The sequence below is a fragment of the Lepisosteus platostomus genome, chromosome 25 (assembly GCF_059453375.1).
Source record: "Lepisosteus platostomus isolate fLepPlt1 chromosome 25, fLepPlt1.hap1, whole genome shotgun sequence".
NCBI lineage: Eukaryota > Metazoa > Chordata > Actinopteri > Semionotiformes > Lepisosteidae > Lepisosteus > Lepisosteus platostomus.
Genome location: NC_142635.1, coordinates 4,703,834 through 4,723,488, shown reverse-complemented (window position 1 = coordinate 4,723,488; position 19,655 = coordinate 4,703,834). Strand labels below are relative to the sequence as shown.

General features: G+C 46.2%; 3 protein-coding genes and 1 pseudogene across 6 annotated transcripts; all 4 read right to left on the bottom strand.

Annotated features, from left to right (window-relative positions):
- Positions 1 to 1,715: 1,715 nt before the first annotated feature.
- On the bottom strand, positions 1,716 to 2,182 carry LOC148640836 (histone H2A). The gene has a single exon (XM_088619066.1). The coding sequence runs from the start codon at positions 2,156 to 2,158 to the stop codon at positions 1,772 to 1,774; it is 387 nt and encodes a 128-aa protein (XP_088475192.1). The 5' UTR covers positions 2,159 to 2,182; the 3' UTR covers positions 1,716 to 1,771.
- A 762-nt stretch (positions 2,183 to 2,944) lies between these two features.
- On the bottom strand, positions 2,945 to 3,946 carry LOC148640835 (histone H1 pseudogene; annotated as a pseudogene).
- A 2,533-nt stretch (positions 3,947 to 6,479) lies between these two features.
- Positions 6,480 to 13,786, bottom strand: LOC148640834 (vesicle-associated membrane protein 1-like). Of its 4 annotated transcripts, none has more exons than XM_088619060.1 (6): positions 13,347 to 13,786; positions 12,738 to 13,079; positions 10,514 to 10,670; positions 9,894 to 10,052; positions 9,565 to 9,616; positions 6,480 to 8,540 (listed from the first exon to the last, which is right to left on the bottom strand). In XM_088619060.1, coding segments are annotated over exons 2-6 (387 nt in total). In that variant the 5' UTR covers positions 12,740 to 13,079; positions 13,347 to 13,786; the 3' UTR covers positions 6,480 to 8,523. The 4 variants fall into 4 exon arrangements, with proteins under 4 accessions (XP_088475186.1, XP_088475187.1, XP_088475188.1 ...); XM_088619061.1 differs by having other exon boundaries at positions 13,380 to 13,786; XM_088619062.1 differs by having other exon boundaries at positions 13,441 to 13,786.
- A 650-nt stretch (positions 13,787 to 14,436) lies between these two features.
- On the bottom strand, positions 14,437 to 19,226 carry mrpl51 (mitochondrial ribosomal protein L51). Its single transcript, XM_088619059.1, has 4 exons — positions 18,971 to 19,226; positions 18,413 to 18,501; positions 16,632 to 16,739; positions 14,437 to 14,671 (listed from the first exon to the last, which is right to left on the bottom strand). The coding sequence occupies exons 2-4, from the start codon at positions 18,492 to 18,494 to the stop codon at positions 14,475 to 14,477; spliced, it is 387 nt and encodes a 128-aa protein (XP_088475185.1). The 5' UTR covers positions 18,495 to 18,501; positions 18,971 to 19,226; the 3' UTR covers positions 14,437 to 14,474.
- Between the last annotated feature and the right edge of the window lie 429 nt (positions 19,227 to 19,655).

The window sequence follows — 19,655 nt, the reverse complement described above, 5'->3', positions numbered from 1 at the left end:
AATCTCATGCATTTGAACACTTAAATGTGGATATGAATGCTGAAAAGCGAATTTAGAGCAAAAGGGGAGACGTGTGTCGCTGGTGTACTGCAGCAGTGCAGTCGTGCAGAGGGGCTTTTACACGAGGGGGCAGAAAACCGCTTCTCGGTACGGGTTACACTTATCCGCTAACCAAACGAGAATTGTGTCTCGTACAGACTATAATGGAATAATGTAACCCTTTCGAGTGTTGTGGTGGCTCTTAAAAGAGCCTTTGTGTTCAAGGGAAAAGATGCTGCAGCAGGCGGTCCGTGTCTAAGCCCGCTCCCCGCGGATGCGGCGGGCCAGCTGGATGTCTTTGGGCATGATGGTCACCCTCTTGGCGTGGATGGCGCACAGGTTGGTGTCCTCGAAGAGCCCCACCAGGTAAGCCTCGCTGGCCTCCTGCAGAGCCATGACGGCGGAGCTCTGGAAGCGCAGGTCGGTCTTGAAGTCCTGGGCGATCTCTCTCACCAGGCGCTGGAAGGGCAGCTTGCGGATCAGCAGCTCGGTGGACTTCTGGTAGCGGCGGATCTCCCGCAGAGCCACGGTGCCGGGCCTGTAGCGGTGGGGCTTCTTCACGCCGCCGGTGGCGGGGGCGCTCTTGCGGGCAGCCTTGGTGGCCAGCTGCTTCCTGGGCGCCTTGCCGCCGGTGGACTTGCGAGCGGTCTGCTTGGTTCTCGCCATCTTCCTCGCTGCTCTTCACAATCACCACTGTACTGAAAGCAGCAGCCCGCTCTCGGGTTTATATGCGCAGGCAGCCCCGTCCTGATTGGCTGAAAGGTCCAGAGGGGAGAAGGAGAAGGGGGGCTGTAATTCACTGATTGGACAGTTTGAAAACGAGCGCGCAGCTCAGACACTCCTCGCTCTTCCTCTGAGCGTCCCCACATTTTACACACGTTTCCACCAAACCAGTTAACCCGACACCCCAGTCTCCCTTCTCGTAATACGCCTTAGCTAAGCGGAAACGTATTTGTATGTGAACGAGGCCAAATGATTCTCATAACTTGTCTTGTTGTGTGCGATTCTTTCTCTTCGTATTCCAATCGCGATTACTTCGTTAAGAAAAACAGATCTCGCTCTTTTTCAAGAAACCTTCTTGTAAATGTTGCAATTATACAAGTGAAAAACGGATCTCGCGCAGCTCTTACACTCCTCGTGGGTTTCACGTCTCCAGTTTTCTCGGTTTAATAAAGTAAAAGAGTTCAGGCGTTTTTATACCGAGATGACAATAACGCGGAAATGAGTTTGACTAGTGTTTTAGCTGTAATAATGTAGGACAAGAATATAATTACATAAAATGATTAAATAGTATAATACTAGTATAATCAAGGAGAGTAATATATTTTAGTGTCTCAAGGCACTCCAAAGAATCGGGACGTGAATTTTGTGCTAACGACCCAAATTTTACAGTTCAGAGTTAAGAAAGTAGTTATAAAAGATAAGATCACTTTATTAAGCCTTTTATCCTTGCATTAGGAATTTGTCTTTTGGCAGACCCCAGCTAGTATGAATGAACAGAAAAATCGTATAAACCCCTTTCAGCTACAATAAGGAAACACAGATCGCTGTTTGGTTCATAATTGAAATGTGAAAATCTACTTCATCACTACTAAAATCTTAGTGAAAAAAAACTTGCGTATGCTGAAATTATATAAATAAAAGAAAAAAATTCGCTCTTTTCAAGAGGCTGTGGGTGGCTCTTAAAAGAGCCTTTGGGTTCGGGGTCAGTCGGAGGTCTCTGCCGGGCTGTTTACTTGCTCTTGGCCGGCTTCTCGGTCTTCTTGGGCAGCAGCACCGCCTGGATGTTGGGCAGCACGCCGCCCTGCGCGATGGTCACGCCGCCCAGCAGCTTGTTCAGCTCCTCGTCGTTGCGGACGGCCAGCTGCAGGTGCCGGGGGATGATGCGGGTCTTCTTGTTGTCCCGGGCGGCGTTGCCAGCCAGCTCCAGGATCTCGGCGGTCAGGTACTCCAGCACCGCGGCCAGATACACCGGGGCTCCGGCGCCGACCCGCTCAGCATAGTTTCCCTTGCGCAGCAGCCGGTGGACACGGCCCACAGGGAACTGCAGTCCGGCCCTGGAAGAGCGAGTCTTGGCCTTGGCTCTGGCCTTACCGCCGGTCTTTCCTCTGCCGCTCATCTTGCACTGTCAAGCTTGTCTGAAGAAAACTGTGAATAATGAATACAAGCTGTCTGCCGCCCCGCTTTTGAATAGTCGCGGTTGAATTTGATTGGTTGGACCGGAACAAGCTCTCCACCCAATCAGAGATCAGTGCTGCCAAGCAGCGCTCTCGGTCTCCACCAATCAACAGGCAGGAGGGAAATTCGGACTCTGAACACAGAGCGCTGCTCTGCTGCCGAGTGAGGACAAAAGCTCGTCTTTGCTTAATCGGTCAATTTCATTCATTAAAAATGTATATTTTAGTGAATTTCACCAGCGTCTGACTCTCAGTAACCATGTCTTAACACAATACCTTAAATAGAATTAAGCTAAATTCCCTATTAAAATCTGGATCACCCGCCTGCGAGGCCTCAAAATGAAAAGTTCATTGGTGTTGCTGTTAAATTGATAAATCTGTCACGTTACGCCTTATCAAATTTCCGCTTTAGCTGTGAGACTAGAAGTCACGAATTGCAATGTAAACCTACGTGCAATGTTAAAATGTACAACATTTGATTGTAGCCTCAACTTACAATCATTGTTAGTGTAGAGATGAATTGGCTACATTACTCTGCTCTCCTCCCCACTGATGGCTGATGTGTGGGGAGCGTTCTGGCGCACTATGGCTGGTGGGGCTGCACATTGGTGGTGGTGGAGGGGAGTCCCCATTACCTGTAAAGCGCTTTGAGTGGAGTGTCCAGAAAAGCGCTATATAAGTGTAAGCAATTATTATTATAGAGATGCAAGGAGTCACAACGCTGTTCGTTGAAGGTTAGAAAGTTTATTTCTTAACGGAAAGGAATCCTTATAAATCTGCAACACCTTTATGCACCCAATATCTACAATATAATTTACAATATTTACATCTGTACACTTTACCCAGTTCGACTAAATATCGCATTTCAGTTTCAATTTCAAGAAAAAAGATACTTTAACCGCTAAAACTCAATACCCCCCATTGTGTAAAATAACTATTCCCCCCCATATCGAGCGAACCGGCGCTTTCAAGCGGTGAAAAGGGAAAGTCTGCGCTCTCTCTCGGAAGGGCTGGTGGCTCTTAGAAGAGCCTTTGGGTTTGTAGGAAATTAACTCGAGGGTCGATCGCTCACTTCTTCTTGGGAGCCGCTTTCTTAGCTTTGGCCGTCTTGGGTTTGGCCACCTTGGGCTTCGCTGCCTTGGCTTTCTTCGGGCTCTTCGCCTTCTTAGGCGCCGCTGGCTTCTTGGCCTTCTTGGGGCTCTTGGTCGCCTTCTTGGCCGCTGCGGGCTTCGCGGCTTTCTTGGGCGACTTCTTGGCGGCCGCTGGCTTCTTGGGAGACTTCTTGGCGGCCGCCGGCTTCTTGGGCGCCGCCTTCTTGGGCTTTTTAGCCGCTGCGGGTTTCTTGGCCGCCGGCTTCTTGGCTTTGGCGGCGGCGGTGACTTTCTTCACGGGCTTGGTCTTGGTCTCCGCCTGCTTCTTGTTGAGCTTGAAGGAGCCCGAGGCGCCGGTGCCCTTGGTCTGCACCAGGGTGCCCTTGGTCACCAGGCTCTTGATGGCCAGCTTGACGCGGGAGTTGTTCTTTTCCACGTCGTAGCCGCCGGCCGCCAGGGACTTCTTCAGGGCGGCCAGGGACACGCCGCTCCGCTCCTTGGAGGCGGACACGGCCTGCAGGACGAGCTCTCCCACGCTGGGACCCGCTTTCTTGGGCTTGGCGGCGCTCTTCTTCTTGGGCGCCTTGGCCGGCGCGGCGGCGGGGGCCGGAGCGACTTCTTCTGCCATCGCTGCGTCTCCGTCTGCTGTCGGACTGTCTGCGGCTCCGCGCGCAGGCGGAACTTCAAGGCCGCATGAGAACCGTGGAGACTCAACCGCTGCTGCTGCTGCAGCTCCGCTCCGCACAGCCCGCTCGCACTTGTGTTTTCTCCCCGCACAAAACTGCCCCGTAATCCTCACAAATACACAGAAAGGAGTACAAAAGATGCAAAATGCAGAGGAAACTCCCTGGTCTTTAATATGCAGTTGAGTTATAGCTTTTTCTGTACAATAATTCTGACAGAATTGCCCAAACTCCAACAACAGAGCTCACGAAAGGCGGTGCTCACCCGTCACTTTGTCGTCTATTTCTAAAATAAATGTACTTAAACCCTCAGTAAAGATCAAAACAATGTGTTAATAATACAGCCGAGGCCGCCGGTCATGTACCACAATAGGAATGAATTCTGAATTATTAAAAACGGATGATTTATGTGGCTCTTTGTTCAGTGTCATTAACACACTCCTGGACCGTCTGCTTCTCACAGAGAACAGACCAGTTTCGTCAGTTTCGTTAAACTAGGCAGTTGTATCCCTGCGAAAGTCTGAGCACACATATTAAAAGTGAGTATTATTACAACCCACGCATTTAATTCATGTTCAAAAAGGTTATTCTGGAGAATTGTTTTCTTTTTTCAGATTCCGCTGTTTCAATGTGGAATTTTCTACGTCATCCTTGAAAGTGCCTTTTCACCGTCAAATACACACACCCCGACGATCTCTTTGATCTACTACCTCATAATCCTCACAGATACACAGAAACCCCATCAAAAGACATGGAATACGGAGCAAACCCTCTCTTCTTTCAAACGCGCTTTAACATAATCTGTACGGTTGTTTTGGCAGAGGTGCTCAAACTCGGACACAACAAAGCACACAACAGTCAGTGCTCGCCAGGCAATTTGTGGTCTCTTTCTACAATAAATGTACTTAAACCGCATAATAAATGAGAAGCAGGTGTAAGAAATACAGAATGACAGGCAGCAACGTATCGCAGTGAGTTCGAAAAGTTTAAAACCGATTTTTTATTTTGCTCTTTATTCAGAGTCATTAACACACCTCACCGTTTTGAAGGGAATTACTATTACATTCCTTTATACCGAGATATCGGATCAGTTATCAAATCGCCTTACCCATTTAAAAACACACGCTGAGAGACTGACGACAAAAGCAGCAGATTCTCACGACAGTGGAAATAAACTCTCGTTCTGTCGCAGTGCTAGGGATCGATCACAATACAGAACCGAGTGACTGTCCTGTTAAATAACGTCAATTCACATAACTTATCGATTTTTACACGTAACCTGTCTCAGCAAAGGACGCTGGCGGAAATCGGGAAAGTGACTACAAAAAATGAAGACCGCCACATTTTTCAGAAACCACACTGGCACGTTCTGTGACATCAAAACATCCGCCATCTTAAACAAAAGTTGTCTAAATGGAGTTTGTATGTTGTCCCCATGTTTATGTGGGTTTCCTCCTGGTGCTTTTGTTTCCTTCTACAGTCCAAAGGCACGTTTGTACTGTAGGTTAACTGTCTTCTGAGAACATTGGCCCTGTTGTGAGTTTCTGCCCTGTGATGAACTGGTGTCCCACCCAGGGTGTATCCTGCCGTGCGAGTGTTGCTGGCTGGAATAGGGTCCAGCTCCCCCTGCGACCCTGTACTGGATAAAGCCGTGAGAAGACAGATAGATGTACTGTTCCAGGGTAGAGGTTTGGATTGTGTGTCAATGATTATGCCTGGAGCGGAACTCAGTGACACATTTGCTTGTAAAACTGCCTGCTCTGGGACAGTGGCAGTGAAAGGTTGAGGTGAAACAGCTCCTATATGTGTGACACAACACACCTGTCTGCATGTTTTGGAAGGGAAGTTGGAATTCTATAGATGAGGAAGCTTGAAACTCCTGCAAATCTGAAGAAACATTTTCTCAGATCTGTAATTACGGTGAACCCCAATGGAAGGACTACTGACCAGGCTCATGAAGTTTGTAACATTTCTTGTGAATTATAAACAGAGAATTGTGTCCAGATCTTTAAAATCTAAAGTGTCTTGTGAGAGGCAGCTCCAGAATCCCTCTTGAATAACCCCATCTAGAAGGTTATTTATTTGTACCTTAATCACAATTCTAAGTATCTTTAAATGAAGGACACATGTCTTTGTCAAAGAAAATAAACTTTAGTAGCCTATAGCCTATACTTACTTTGCTATTTAAAATGCTCCATGTGGTAGTGGGCATGAGCAGTAACATTAACACTGACTGACTGACTGACTGACTGACTGAATGACTGGACACTACAGCACAGGGACACTGACTGACTGACTGACTGGACACTACAGCACAGTGACCCTGACTGACTGGACACTACAGCACAGAGACACTGACTGACTGGAGACTACAGTCCATTATATCTGTGAATGAGAGAACAGGCAGTAGAATCGGGAATTAGGTCGAGATTGAATGGAAAAGGATGAGTTGAGTTTCTGAGGCTTATAGTAAATCAAAACAAACAGTATAATTCGCAATATTGATTTTAATTAGTACAAGCGCAGCGTACAGAACAAATATACATGCTTGAATCGATAATGATCATATTATCCTTGTTAGTTTATTTTAATTGCTTTGGAGTTCCTATTTTTTTCAATGCAATAATATTGACTTTTTTGTAATTTAAATATAGATTCTTTTTTTTTGTTGTTTTAAAATATTTTAGCATTTCACACATCTTTCAGAGAAACAGAAGGGAGAGAAGATATGAAAGAGGGGTTTTGTGGGAGAGCATGAACTCAACACAGACTGATGGCCCACTCAATAGCACAAACATCCACAAAATCACAGCTCAGAAATTAAACAACGCTAAAGCACTATGCCCAGCTTATACAGTGGATCGTTTTTTTCTCTGAAATTTCTATACACCAGATGTGTATACACACTGTCTTTAACATAAGTCTGTAAGCCAGGCGTGTATATATTCAGGATGTCCAGTAAGAGTCTTGACTCCAGGTGTGTGTGTGTGTGTGTGTATACAGTGTCTCCAATAAAAGTCTGGACTCCAGGTGTGTGTGTGTATACAGTGTGTTCAATAAGCGGCTGGACTGCAGGTGTGTGTGTGTGTACAGTGTCTCCAACAAGAGTCTGGACTCCAGGTGTGTGTATACAGTGTCTCCAGTAAGAGTCTGGACTCCAGGTTTGTGTTCGATATACAGTGTCTCCAATAAAAGTCTGGACTCCAGGTGTGTGTATATACAGTGTGTTCAATAAGAGTCTGGACTCCAGGTGTGTGTGTGTATACAGTGTGTCCAACAATGATATCCACAATGAGTGTTTGGAGATACATGGTCTCACCAGCAAGTGCCTGTATGTCTGTGTTTGCTTCCAGTACAGTATGTGTGCACATCAGGTGAAAATGAAGTTCTGTCACTGGGAATCACCATATATATATTGGGCAATAAAGAAATTAAAGAACAATATCCAAGCAGTCTCTCAGACAATGTATAAATGAATAAACAAACAATGAGTACATTAGTACAAAAACAAACATTTAAAAAATAAGCACAATTACAATTTCCAGGTACACATTCATAAAAGTGTTTTAAGTATTCTTTTTTTTGCATAAAGGAGTACAGTTTCAGAAGTATTTTGGAGCTATTTTGCCCATCATTTACAAAGTTAGCAAGCTTTGAAAAGTTAGTGCAAAAGCACTGATCTAATGAAATTCTGACATTTATGAATGATCTGCTCGGTTTTTCCAGTTACTTTCTCACTATCTGTATCAGTCATGTTAGTGTGCTTATTACCGATGGGTTCTATATTATCTCCTTTCTCTCTCACTGTCACTCCTATCCTGTCATATGCATTTTAGAGATTCCTTCTCATGTCCTCTCTCTCTGTACGTACAGTATATAGTATCCTCTGTTGCATGTTTATGGTAGGGGTGTAATTTCTTAGTATTGGGTATAATTACTATATGGCATTACACTAGAAGGTATGAGAAGACAGAACAGAGGATCTCTCAGTAATAAACACACAGCAGGACAGGAGACACAGTAAGAGAGAGGAGATCACAGAGAATGCCTCAGTAATAAACACACACAAGAGGACAGGAGAGACAATAAGAGGAGATGACAGAGAATCCTTCAGTAATAAACACACACAACTGGACAGGAGGTACGGTGAGAGGAGATCACAGAGAATCCCTCAGTAATAAGCACATGAGGACAGGAGACACAGTGAGAATAGATCACAGGGGATTCCTCAGTAATAAACACACACAACTGGACAGGAGGCACAGTGAGACGAGATCACAGAGAATCCCTCAGTAATAAGCGCACATGAGGACAGGAGACACAGTGAGATGAGAGAACTGGAGGAAACCAAGCAGATGGCATTAATGTGTGTAAACTAGCATCTGTTTTTCTGAGCAGATGACAAATGTATGGAAGACATTAGTGTTTGAAATCAGAAGGATATGGGGCTGATTTGCCTTCAGTGCTTTTCCTTCTCTCCTTATTTCCTTCCTTTCTTCCCACTCTTTGCTGTCCAGGCTTCTGGAGTCCAGCTCAGGTGAAGAAGTACACTTGGGAAGAGAAGGAGGTGGAGATAGAGGTCATGAGAAAGACAAGCTGCACAGGAGAATAACTGGTTCATACAGCCAGTATGCCTGTGTGACTCTACAGTCCAGTCCAACTACATTCAGAGAGAGGAAAGCCTGAGAGAACGCTACAGATTCAAAACTGAGGTAGTGGAATGGAGTTAATCTAGACACTGACATGAATTAAATAGATACATTGCTCTGCAGAAGACTTAGACATTCTGCACTGTTCTAGTATTTTCACTCAGGTTTCCCTCTTTATCTGGAAACAATTCCACAGTGATCTCTCACTGAAATAATTGCTATCTGCCTTGAAGATAATGGTCATTTATAAGGCTCCCAGAGAACTGAGCCCCAGTCTGCACCTAATCTCAGGAGAAGATGAAAGCTGCTACTGACTCACCTGCACCAGGGACATGAGCGGAAGGCTGTTCTTCTTTATGGCTAAGAATCTTTGCCAAATGGGATTGTATGGGCTGGTTTGGGACTATCAGGATAGGATATTCCTGAGATCAAACAGGAAAGGAACGAATACAGTACTCTCACACGGGGGAGGAGGGCAGAGACAGATTTTAGCCTTCAGAGTCTCCCATTTCCTTTCCTGTCACACAGCAAAATTCCATCCAACAGTCCTCTCCTGACCCACTGGATCACATCTGACCAGGGATTGTTGTCCCGACTTTGCTCTTGTGGTCCCAGTGTCTCTATCTTCCTAATACAAGGGTGGTCGATAGCAGCTTTCTTCTTCTGAGTAAAGGTACTGGCTGGGGTGCTCCCTACTCTCCTTAGGGGAGGAAGATAATCTTCTCAATTACTCCTGCTGTAATGAGGACAGCTGGGTGCCAGGGGGATTTCTGCAAGAGACTGCAAAGGGGAAATACCCCAGAGGGAAATCCATATTAAATGGGACAAGAGGCCCATCTCTTTGAAGCGTGCTGGCGCCCTCTTGTGGCTTAAGGGGAACACAGACCAACTGTAATGCTGACTTGCTGCAGTAGATTATACTTACGAAAAATGATGCCCACCACAATGGCACATATCACTCCCATCATAATCATCATCTAGGACAGAGAGAGAATTAGAGGGTTAAGAGTGAGTGGACGTCACATCCGCTAATAATCCTACGGATTTAGATGATGCTTTCCATCTTTTCCCTGTGTTTGCTATCTACAGATATTCAAGAACATGTCCCCTGTGAATAAGGAGAACTGGGGATATTGCATTTGTCATGCTGCCCTTTGTGTTAACGCACAAAGACCCTGTAACTCTGCTGCTCCTGCTGCTGACACAAGAAGCACATTAACTAGCGAAGCTCACAGACCCCTGCTCATGGCCCACCTTGCAGTTTTTCCACCAGTACTTCCTCTTCAGTTTGGCGGCGCTGCTCTCAAACTGCGAAGCACCGGCCTGCAGTGCATCGGCCCGGTCATCCAGCTCCGAGAGTTTCTGGTCACGCTCCAGGACCTTGTCCACATTGACTCGCATGATGTCGACAACCTGAGAAAGAGGCATAGAGAGAAGTCACCCTGCTGATGCATTAACAGCCCACCTGTGTCCTAAGATTACATGTACCACCATCGGTGTCGTCTGTCTGCATACACACCCAGGTAATTCCTCTGTTAGGAGAGACACTAGAGCCAGGCTGTCCAATCCAAGAACTCGACAGTTGCACCCTGGGGCTGGTGTGTCTGCAGAGTTTTTTTTTTCCACCCCGTCAGCTCTTTTAAAGGCCTTAATCAGATTGCTATTGTTTAAATGGGTACAATTCATCCTGAATCTTCAAAATGCTACACTAATATCTGTATTAATCGCTGTGTGTGAGGTGTGTCTCTAGGGTCTATATTAGGGTCTGTATTAATCTCTGTGTGAGGTGTGTCTCTAGGGTCTATATTAGGGTCTGTATTAATCTCTCTGTGTGTGAGGAGTGTCTCTAGGGTCTATATTAGGATTTCTCTGACCTCTTCTACTTGCGCTTGTGTCTGCTGCAGTCTGCGATTGCTAGAGAGGTTGGGAGGGGCAGGGGGAGGGCCAGACCCAGGGGCCCCTCCTTCTCCTCCTGGGGCTCCTGGTGGCCCGGCAGGGGGGGCAGCATCAGGGGCCGCAGCTGGGGCTGACCTGAGTCAGAGAAAGGAGAGACAGAGTGATAGGAGGAGTAAACATATCCCTTATGTAAACATATCAGGTATATTGCCACTGCACTAAGAAAGACAACAAAAAGTAAATAATCGCTAAAATATTTACAGTATTAGCTATATGCTGTTTCTAATTTCTTGTTTTGGACAGTATTACACTGTCATTATTTATATTATAACAAATATAATATAAATTGACTGTACTACAGTGTATATTGTACTGTTATACTGTCCCGTGTTACAGAAAGGAACCCCATATGTTTTGGGGTGCATCAGATGCCCCACTACACAGCAGATCAGGTGAAGGAGTGGAGAAACTGCTTCAACAGTCGAATTAAGAGAAACCTTACAGCAGGCCAGATTCTACAAGCGCCAACTGGAAAATATCAGCTGGAATTTAGCCAGGACACTGGGCTTTTGTTCCTACACTTACAGCCTCTGCCATGAGATCCTGAATGACTCATCTTTGATGAGTCAGAACCTCAGTTTTACATCTCATCTGAAGGACAGCGTCTTCTTCAGCAGTGCCCCCGGTCACCATACAGGAGCATCGGATTAGAAAGTCTGAGTCCACTGATATAGAGCCACCTATTGGTCAACCATCACTTTCAGCAGCAATCAGATTATAGCTGAATTTTGGGGTTTCTCAGAGAGCTGGACATTAGCATATGTATTCTGTGACTGGAGCCTAAAATATTCTATACCATGCTTGACCTGTTACATTTGGCTGTTGAATATGTTCTGTTTTAGCCCTGACGTCTGCAGAACCACACCTTGAAAACAGCTGCATTTAAACCAGAGCAGGAGAAGGTCACAATTTTCTGTTCTTTTCTGTTACTCTCAGGAGAGGCCTTCTGTATGATTAATCTCATTTCAAAACTTCACTCAGCAGCACAGTGATTTCATGCATCCTTTCCAATCAGACCATTGAAAGCACTGCTGCTGCTTCTTCTGCTATATCCTCTGCTGTCACTGCTATCCCTCATACTGGGATTATTAACAACATCTATAGGAAAACTGCTAGCAGTGAGCACTGTAGTCACTTGTAGGGCAAATCTCAAATCTGTGTGCTTCCACACAAGAGAGTGCAGCCTTCCCTGCTCTGTCCCACCTGTCCTTGAGGAGTAACCAGTTCACAAGTGGCAATTCTCCCACATCTTCCAGTAAGGCCTTTCCACAGTTACAGTACTTCTGCAGAGGATGAGTCCAGTTCCTCTAAATCTCTCTGTTTTTGCAAACTGTAAAGCTGTATCTAGGTGCAACAAAGTAGCACGGTCAACAATATGAGCTGCTGCTCCTTTAATGGTGGATGTGTAAGACCTGAAGGTCCTGGTTTCCTTTAAATCGACCGCAGGGCTCCCACCCCCACCCCCCTTTGAAAGCAGCGACAGCCCTGGGTCCGTCTCAACTCAACTTTTGCACCAAAATGGCTGACTTTTCTTTTTTTTTGAGGAAGGGGGTTAGACTTTCTTCAAAAAGGCATGTGGATAGCTCTTCCACACACACACACACAAAACACAAGGTTATCGGGGGAGAAATCGGACCGTGGAGTTGCCAATCTGTCCAGTGCGTGCTGACAGGACTCACACAGCCCGGCCCCCCCAGCTGACATTTCTCAAGCTATTCCTTCAGAACATGTGGGCTTTCGTGACACGGATTTCTGAACCGAAAGGTGACCTCTCAATTGCTGTCCTGAAACAGTCTGGTCCAGAGAGCCTGGGTCACATGGTCCACCCCTACACTACTCCATCCCCGCAGGAATCTCCCCAAATCCCTATCATCTGTTTGCCACATACTGTTACAGACCTAATAATTTCAGTACACAGGAGCGTTGTACATACACCTATTGATGTCTACTGATGGCCGATGACAGACTCAGTAACATATACATGCTGGACATAGACAGTTCACTGCAAGTATACAGTGTGTATTATCATTAACTGATTTCCATTAATCGATCCGTTCACCTCTCGGAGTTTGGAAAGGGGAAATATTCTAATTAAAACGTTTTATGTTTTTTTTTAAATAAGCAAGACAGCAGTGTACTTACATCGCGTTTGAGATCCGTCTGTCGGATGGCTCAGTGCAAGCTCGAAGACACGAAGTTTAAGAGGCAGAGTGGGAGAAAGAAAACGTCCAGATTCTGGAGGGGATGAAGTGGTGGTGGTGATGATGAGGAGGGGGTGTTGGTGGTTTGATGGGCGGGGGGATAGGGGGGATTGAATGCTTGGCGAGGGAGAGGGATTGGGGGGCGCGGAATCTGCTGTGACTGCAGCTTTCGAAATGAGTGATGGGAGTCGCGTCGGCCACGGAGCCGCAGTGGAGCCGCCGGCTGGACTTCAGCGTCTCCTCTCCTTCTGACGCGACACGCGCAGGCGCCTCCGGCTGTCACCTGTTCGGAAAGACAGACAGCCTCCCCGTTAAAGCGGATGCCTGACTGATGTGCAGCAAAAAAAAAAAAAAAACAACAACGGGAAAGTCAAGTCGAAGTCAGCTGAAAAATGGTATAGATCCCTTTCTCTCCTGCCAATTCAAATGCTAGAATTGGCAGTGCTTTAAAAATCCAGTAGTTTTCAGCCGCTGAACCGTTTGAAATCGCCTTTTTTTTGGCGTTTTCCCATGCAAATAAACAAAAGATTATTAAAAGAAAAAGCAGCACCCCAGCCACCCTTTTCTCCTCTGTCCCGTCTACCGTCTCTGGGGGTTGATGCAGCGCCTCTCGAAGTCAGAGTCTCTCTCTGCTGGAACTGTACCGCAGTCTTGCGCAAGTCTCTCCCTCTCTGTATTCTCGGACCGCATGGAAAGGCGACGGTGCGGTACCTATCTCCCCTCCCCTCCCTCTCTCCGTTTTTCGCAGTACTGCAGCGCTCTCTCTCTCTCTCTCCAACAGGAGGACGCAGGAGAGGCACTGCAGTGTGCAAGCCGGCTCCAAGATTGTCGACTCCGCTCTTTTTTTTCCCGCCCCTCTTCGACGGGTTTTCTCAGGCAGACACCAAATGTGCTGCTCCCCTCGTCTGTCTGCGCCCCCACCGCGCCGCCGTCTATTTCACTGACATTACAACACACGACCCCCTCACCCGCCCACCTCGCCTGACCGTACTCCAGATAACTGCCCTCCACCCCCCCTGTCCTCTCTGACCCCCCTCTGCCTCCACCCAAACCCCTCTGACTCACCCTTCACTTCCAGTCGCTCTGTACTGCCCCTGTCCATCCATCTAGCAATCTCCCACTCCCACCAGCTGGCAGCCAATGGCGACAGAGTCTGTCAGTCAGGGGCAGAGCTGGCGGGGGGGGGGGGGGGGTCAGGTACTATTAGGACAATAACACTGGGCCAGTCAGCATCTCATCATTACTGTGTCAATCAGTGTCCTGTCATTACTGCATATTGGTCAGTGTGCCATTACCACTGCATGCTGGACAGTGTGCCACTTAGTGCCCCATCATTACTGCGTGCTGGTCAGTAGTAATCCTGTGTGCCAGTCAGTGTAGGATCAATGCTATGTGCCATCATCTGACTGTGTTCATCGCAGGGCACACCTATGCACAGGCACAACTCGGGGACAACTGGTAACCTAAACCATATGGCATCCAAAGGTGGGAGGAAAGCACAACACCCAGAGGAAACCCACTCTGACACGGATAACATACAAACTCCCCCCCCCCCCAGCCCAGCCAGGACTCCACCCATGAGCGGCGAGCGCTGTCACACCACGACGCCACCGCATTCCGAGAAAAAGACAGGACAGAAGTGGAACACAGAACAGTACGTTTATTGATTGCCGGCGGGCTATCGATGTTTGCCGTAGCGATTGAATCTGCGGTACAGGAACTTGATCCGCTTGTCCAGGCTGTGGCGGTCGTCCGCGAACATCCGTTCGCCCACCATCTTCCTCTTCCGCAGGCAGCGCTGCAGCTCGTTGCCGCGGAAACCCTTCAGCCAACGGGGAGCCACAATCAGGTCCTTGGGGTGGGCCTTGAAGTCGCCTAGGCAACAAGATCGACCAAACGACCGCACTCATGAGAAACATGCCTTGACACCTTGCCTTGAGACTAATGCCACATGTCTCTCCTCCAGCTCATAAGATCAGATCACTTTATTGGCCACATACGATTTCTTGCATTAGGAATTCGGCTTTTCTCATACCCCAGCTTGCTCTCCATGAGACACACAGACAGGAAGAGAGAAGCTGGGGGTCAGAGAGCAGGGTCAGCCATTTATATATATATATTTATATATATGCCCCTGGAGCAGCTCGGGTTAAGGGCCTCGCTCAGGGGCCCAACGGAATAGGATTCCTCTGCCAGCCGTGGGATTTGAACCAGCAACCTTCCAGCCACAGGCGCAGATCCTGAGCTACAGAGCCATAAAGGCCCAAACCAGCTTTTTATGGGCCTCATCGGAGCAATTTAACAGCTTCTCCCAGCTCTCCAAGAAAACCTCACTGGGACCAGGACTGAACTGCTCTAGCACAGGGCAGCATTTTTCCCCAGCCCTGATTCCTGCAGAGCTTGGCGTTTAAGCCATCCAAATACACAGCACATTAATTAGTCCCATTACATGATTAGCTGAATGGATTTAATGCCTGCACTTTTCTCTAGGCTCCAGCAGCAAGTTGTACCTGTAATCCAGAGCATCTTTAAAGCACCGGTCCACTATTCTGGTCCTGGAGAGACCTGTCTGCAGGTTTTTTTTTAACACACCAGCAACTGAAGAGCTCGAAGGATCTGTTCAACATGATTGAATTAAACATATAATACGCTAATTATCCAGACCACAAGGGCAAACTAAGCCGAAGTGCTTTTGAAAGTGAAAACAAGAAGCATTTTTTTTTACACAAAGGGTAGTGGAAGTGTGGAACAAGCTGCAGAGCCATGTGGTTGAAGTTGAGGCCTTGCCTGGAAGAGATTCTCAGATGGATGAGCTATTAACGATCAAACAGGCCAGATGACCCAATGGGCCTATTTTCATTTGCAACCTTTCTTATGTTCCTAAACTGCCAGTTTCATTAGCTAGATGAGGGAGGAAGAAAGAGAAAGTCACAGACACAGCAGGATGTGGAAAAATGGAACTGGAGAGTATAAAGAAATTTCAGGAATTACATAATTTAGGGTAAATATACCTAATGCTCCTGCAAAATCCAGAAAGACAGAATAAAAAACTCACCCAACTAACAAGGAAACCGGAACAATATGTACGTATATTTCATTTATATTATAATGCAGTTCTCATCAGCCCATTAATACAGCCTTAACTACAGATGGTAAAGCTGCAGCAGAACACCAAGCACAAAGCAGAGCAGGCAAAAACACTGCGGGACAGGATCTCATGAGCACCCTACAGAGTCTGACACAGTCTAAAAGAGTTTTGTGTGTGTTTCAAAGAAGATTACTCTGTTTTTCTCTGTACGCACGATAACTAATAAATTATACCCACCAGTGAAACCTTTTTTTTTAAATTCTATCAGGAGAGAATTAAGATGTTTTAAGGTAGTGCGTCCTAACCACAGTCTTGGAGAAACACTGTGTGCTTGTCTTCCCTTTTGCTCTTCAGCTAAAGTCTTCATCACAAGCTGACTTCAGCTTTCTTTCTGAGGCATATCTATAAATTTGCTTGCAGCTCTTACAGCAAAGGATGACATTTTCACTTCGTATCAACCCTGTACTGATTTTTCAATTTCAGAACTGCCACCATTAATGAAAGACTCAACAAGCAAGCAAATCAATGAAGTCTTCATTTAGCACTGCGGATCTAGAACTCCTCTGGAAGGAAAGACACAGTGTCCGTCCAAGACTGGGGTTAGGAACTACTGATTTAGGAGAATCTGTTGCAAACTGAAATCCAGAAGGAATGGCACATGCACATTACAGACAGATAATGCAGACTGTCTGTGAAAACGCAGTCTGCTCAGAAAGAGGGACAGTATTCCCTCCCATCCTCACTTACCAAGGATCCCGATGTTGTCATAGACACCGAACATGCTCCGTTTCTCTGTCCATCTGTCCGTCTGCTTTGGAGCGGGGATGGCGTGCATCCGGATCAGTCTGCAGCCCCCTGAGGAAGAGCGATAATACAGAAAAGCCATGAAGCAGGGACGCTGAAATAGAGGACTGCTCCCCCATCCTACCAATACTGGGCACCACAGCGTGAGCAATAATCCCACCAGCAGCAGACCCCCCCTCTCTCTCTCCCACCCCGAATTCAGCCACGGCTTCGATCTCGCGGCTGAAAAAGTGGCGCCGCTGCCCCATCACGCACAGGTCCACCTTTTCCTCAGCACCAACACAACAGCCCGATGAGGCGCACCAGGGTCTAGGGGCACAAGGTGACCTGAGGTGCTTACTCCATTGCAGGAAAAATAAACTACGACGCTCTTCCTAAACACCGGGCAATGCCGAAGGACTATCCTTTCTGGAGGCCTCATTCAGTCCTCATCACAAAAATGCCCTGGAAGATCTAAAACAATTTAGATCAAAACAATTTGAATGCACTGTGTAACTGCACTAGTTTAACATCACTGGACTGGAATTACTGTACTGTGTAACTGCACTGGTTTAACATCACTGGACTGGAACTACTGTACTGTGTAACTGCACTGGTTTAACATCACTGGACTGGAACTACTGTACTGTGTAGCTGCACTGGTTTAACATCACTGGACTGGAATTACTGCACTGTGTAACTGCACTGGTTTAACATCCTCATTACAGACACAAAGACATATGCTGGCCTGCAGTTGTGCCTATAATATTTATAAAAAAGAGATGAAGTGTATTTAGGATTATAATACGTCTGCAGAAGATTGTTACACCATCAGGAAAACTCTCACTGATTGTGGTGAGATCCAGCCCTCTGATGGACTCTGAAAGTGCACCTGTAAGATGCTGCAGAGTAAGTTCTGCAGTTCTTTTCTGAGTGGAGGCCATTGGTCTTGTTTGGGACTCTGGTAGCTAATCTGGTAAACTAATCTAAAACTCCGTTCAGGTGTTTTCTGAAAGGGCGGCATATCAGTTAGCACCGCTGCCGCCCCACGCCTCTGGGGTCCTGCGCATCAGTCTGTGTGGAGTTTGCATCCTCTCCTGGGTTGTCTCCTGCTGGATTCCAACATGTGCCGAGTTTGCAAGTTCTCTCAGTGCATGGGCTTCCTCCAGGTACCGCAGTTTCCCACAGCCTCCAAAATGCATGCTGGGTGCTTGACTGGCTTTGCCCAGTCACCCATTTCCAAAGGAACAAGGCAATGGCACCATTTCTCATTAGCCTACCCTCCATCCAACCCTCAAACTGCAAAACGTCTCAGATGCAGAAGTGAGTGCTTCGCTCAATTAAGTCATTTACAGATCTGGAACACATTCCTGGAGACATACTAGCTCTGAAGGGTCAGAAGCTCCAGCATTTGGAAAACAGCCTGTTTTAGTGATCCATTACTTGAGTAAATTTTGTTTCTTCAGGACCGGATGACACATAAAATTGGATGGGCTAGGGCCTCTCTGGAAATAGGGGTGTAAAACCCAGTTCTTCAGCTTGTGATTGCAGGTAATGGATAATTTCTACATTACTGTAAGTGTGCAATGCTGACAATGTATTAACTGATCTTTAAACTCATCTCTGCATGTCATTGTTGCGCTATTTTTTTTTTACAGATTATGATTATGAATCCAAATTATCAGAGTTCAGGGTTCCAGGTAAACACATAAGATGAAACGTTAGATAACAAGAGAAAGTAATACCTGTGTGGAAGTCTCTCACTGACTGTGTTGTCGACTTGAAGATCAACAGACTCGTCCTCAACAGATTCCCCAGAAAAGCCATCGGACGCCTGAAGACAGAAATACAGCAGCTTTAATAAAACGGAAAGCAGTAGAAGTGGGGTCTGGGGCTGACAGGCTCTCTACAGAGCACCACAGTAATTCATTAATGTTAAAGAGTGAGGAAGAGGACACGGTACAGACACCGACTAAACACTAAAGCGCAGTAATACTGACTTGAGTGGATTTTTAATCGCTACACTTTAAAATAGGAATACATTTGAAATGTATTAGGCTGGTGCTTTTATGCGAATGCAATTTACCTTTGCAGTCGCTGGCATTGCTTGGTATTTATTAAACCTATATGAAGCACATTAATATCACCCAATTAATAAGTTTCAGTTTCAAAGCACTAACCATCATATCGCAACTTCGATACCATAAATAAAAAAACAGAGACAAACACAGTACTGCAAAACAACATCTCCCTGTATCTGTAAAACAGCAGAATAAAAGCACTACACCCTAGCCAATACGTACCTGACAGTTTAGCACGTTCAAAAAGCTTAAATCCCCCTTAGGTTACACAGCACAATAGTAACAAAACTGAAACTACGATTATTTATATTATTACTCCAAGAAAAGCAATGATAGCTTTAGTTTCTGTTTACCACTTCAAAGAAACCGATCTGAAAATGCTATCGGAGGAAAAAAACATTCAAAATCTAAAGGAAAGTCAATAGCACCACTCATATGGGCGCCGCCATTTTGTCTCCATTCCCATCTTCCAACGCTCTTCAGCTACAAACCGCACTACCGTAAGTCGCAGAGAAAAAGCGCAAATCATATCTGAAAGCTGGCGCCGCCATTAGGTGGCAGAAAAGGACTTGAAATGGCTACATTTGCAGTATGTTTTGTCCCGTTTAGCGGTCCAGATATGTGAATGTATTATTCTTAAAAACTCCAACATGAGTACTGATAGACAAACTGACGCTAAACGTCTTTATTGCTTCTATGGCCAGGCAGTCGATGCACTTCAAAGTTTTGGAAGAAACCGACTACAATAAATGATTAGTACATTAAACTGAGAGTCACTGTGCTAGGTTGCATTAGAACTAATGTAATGTGTGTAACTGCACCAATTTCGAATAATTTAACCGGAATTACTGTACTGTGTAACTGCACTGGTTTAACATCACTGGACTGGAATTACTGTACCGTGTAA

Bases quoted from the DNA above. Each gene is read 5' to 3' on its own strand.
- LOC148640836 (XM_088619066.1), bottom strand. From the start codon at position 2,158: ATGAGCGGCAGAGGAAAGACCGGCGGTAAGGCCAGAGCCAAGGCCAAG.
- mrpl51 (XM_088619059.1), bottom strand. From the start codon at position 18,494: ATGGCTTTTCTGGGGAATCTGTTGAGGACGAGTCTGTTGATCTTCAAG. The intron at 16,740-18,412 runs GTATTACTTTCT...GCTCTTCCTCAG, and splicing joins AGTGAGAGACTTCCACACAG to GGGGCTGCAGACTGATCCGG. The intron at 14,672-16,631 runs GTAAGTGAGGAT...CTTGTTGCCTAG, and splicing joins TGACAACATCGGGATCCTTG to GCGACTTCAAGGCCCACCCC.
- LOC148640834 (XM_088619060.1), bottom strand. The intron at 10,053-10,513 runs GTCAGAGAAATC...CCTCTTTCTCAG, and splicing joins CACAAGCGCAAGTAGAAGAG to GTTGTCGACATCATGCGAGT. The intron at 9,617-9,893 runs GTGGGCCATGAG...TCTCTGTCCTAG, and splicing joins ACTGGTGGAAAAACTGCAAG to ATGATGATTATGATGGGAGT.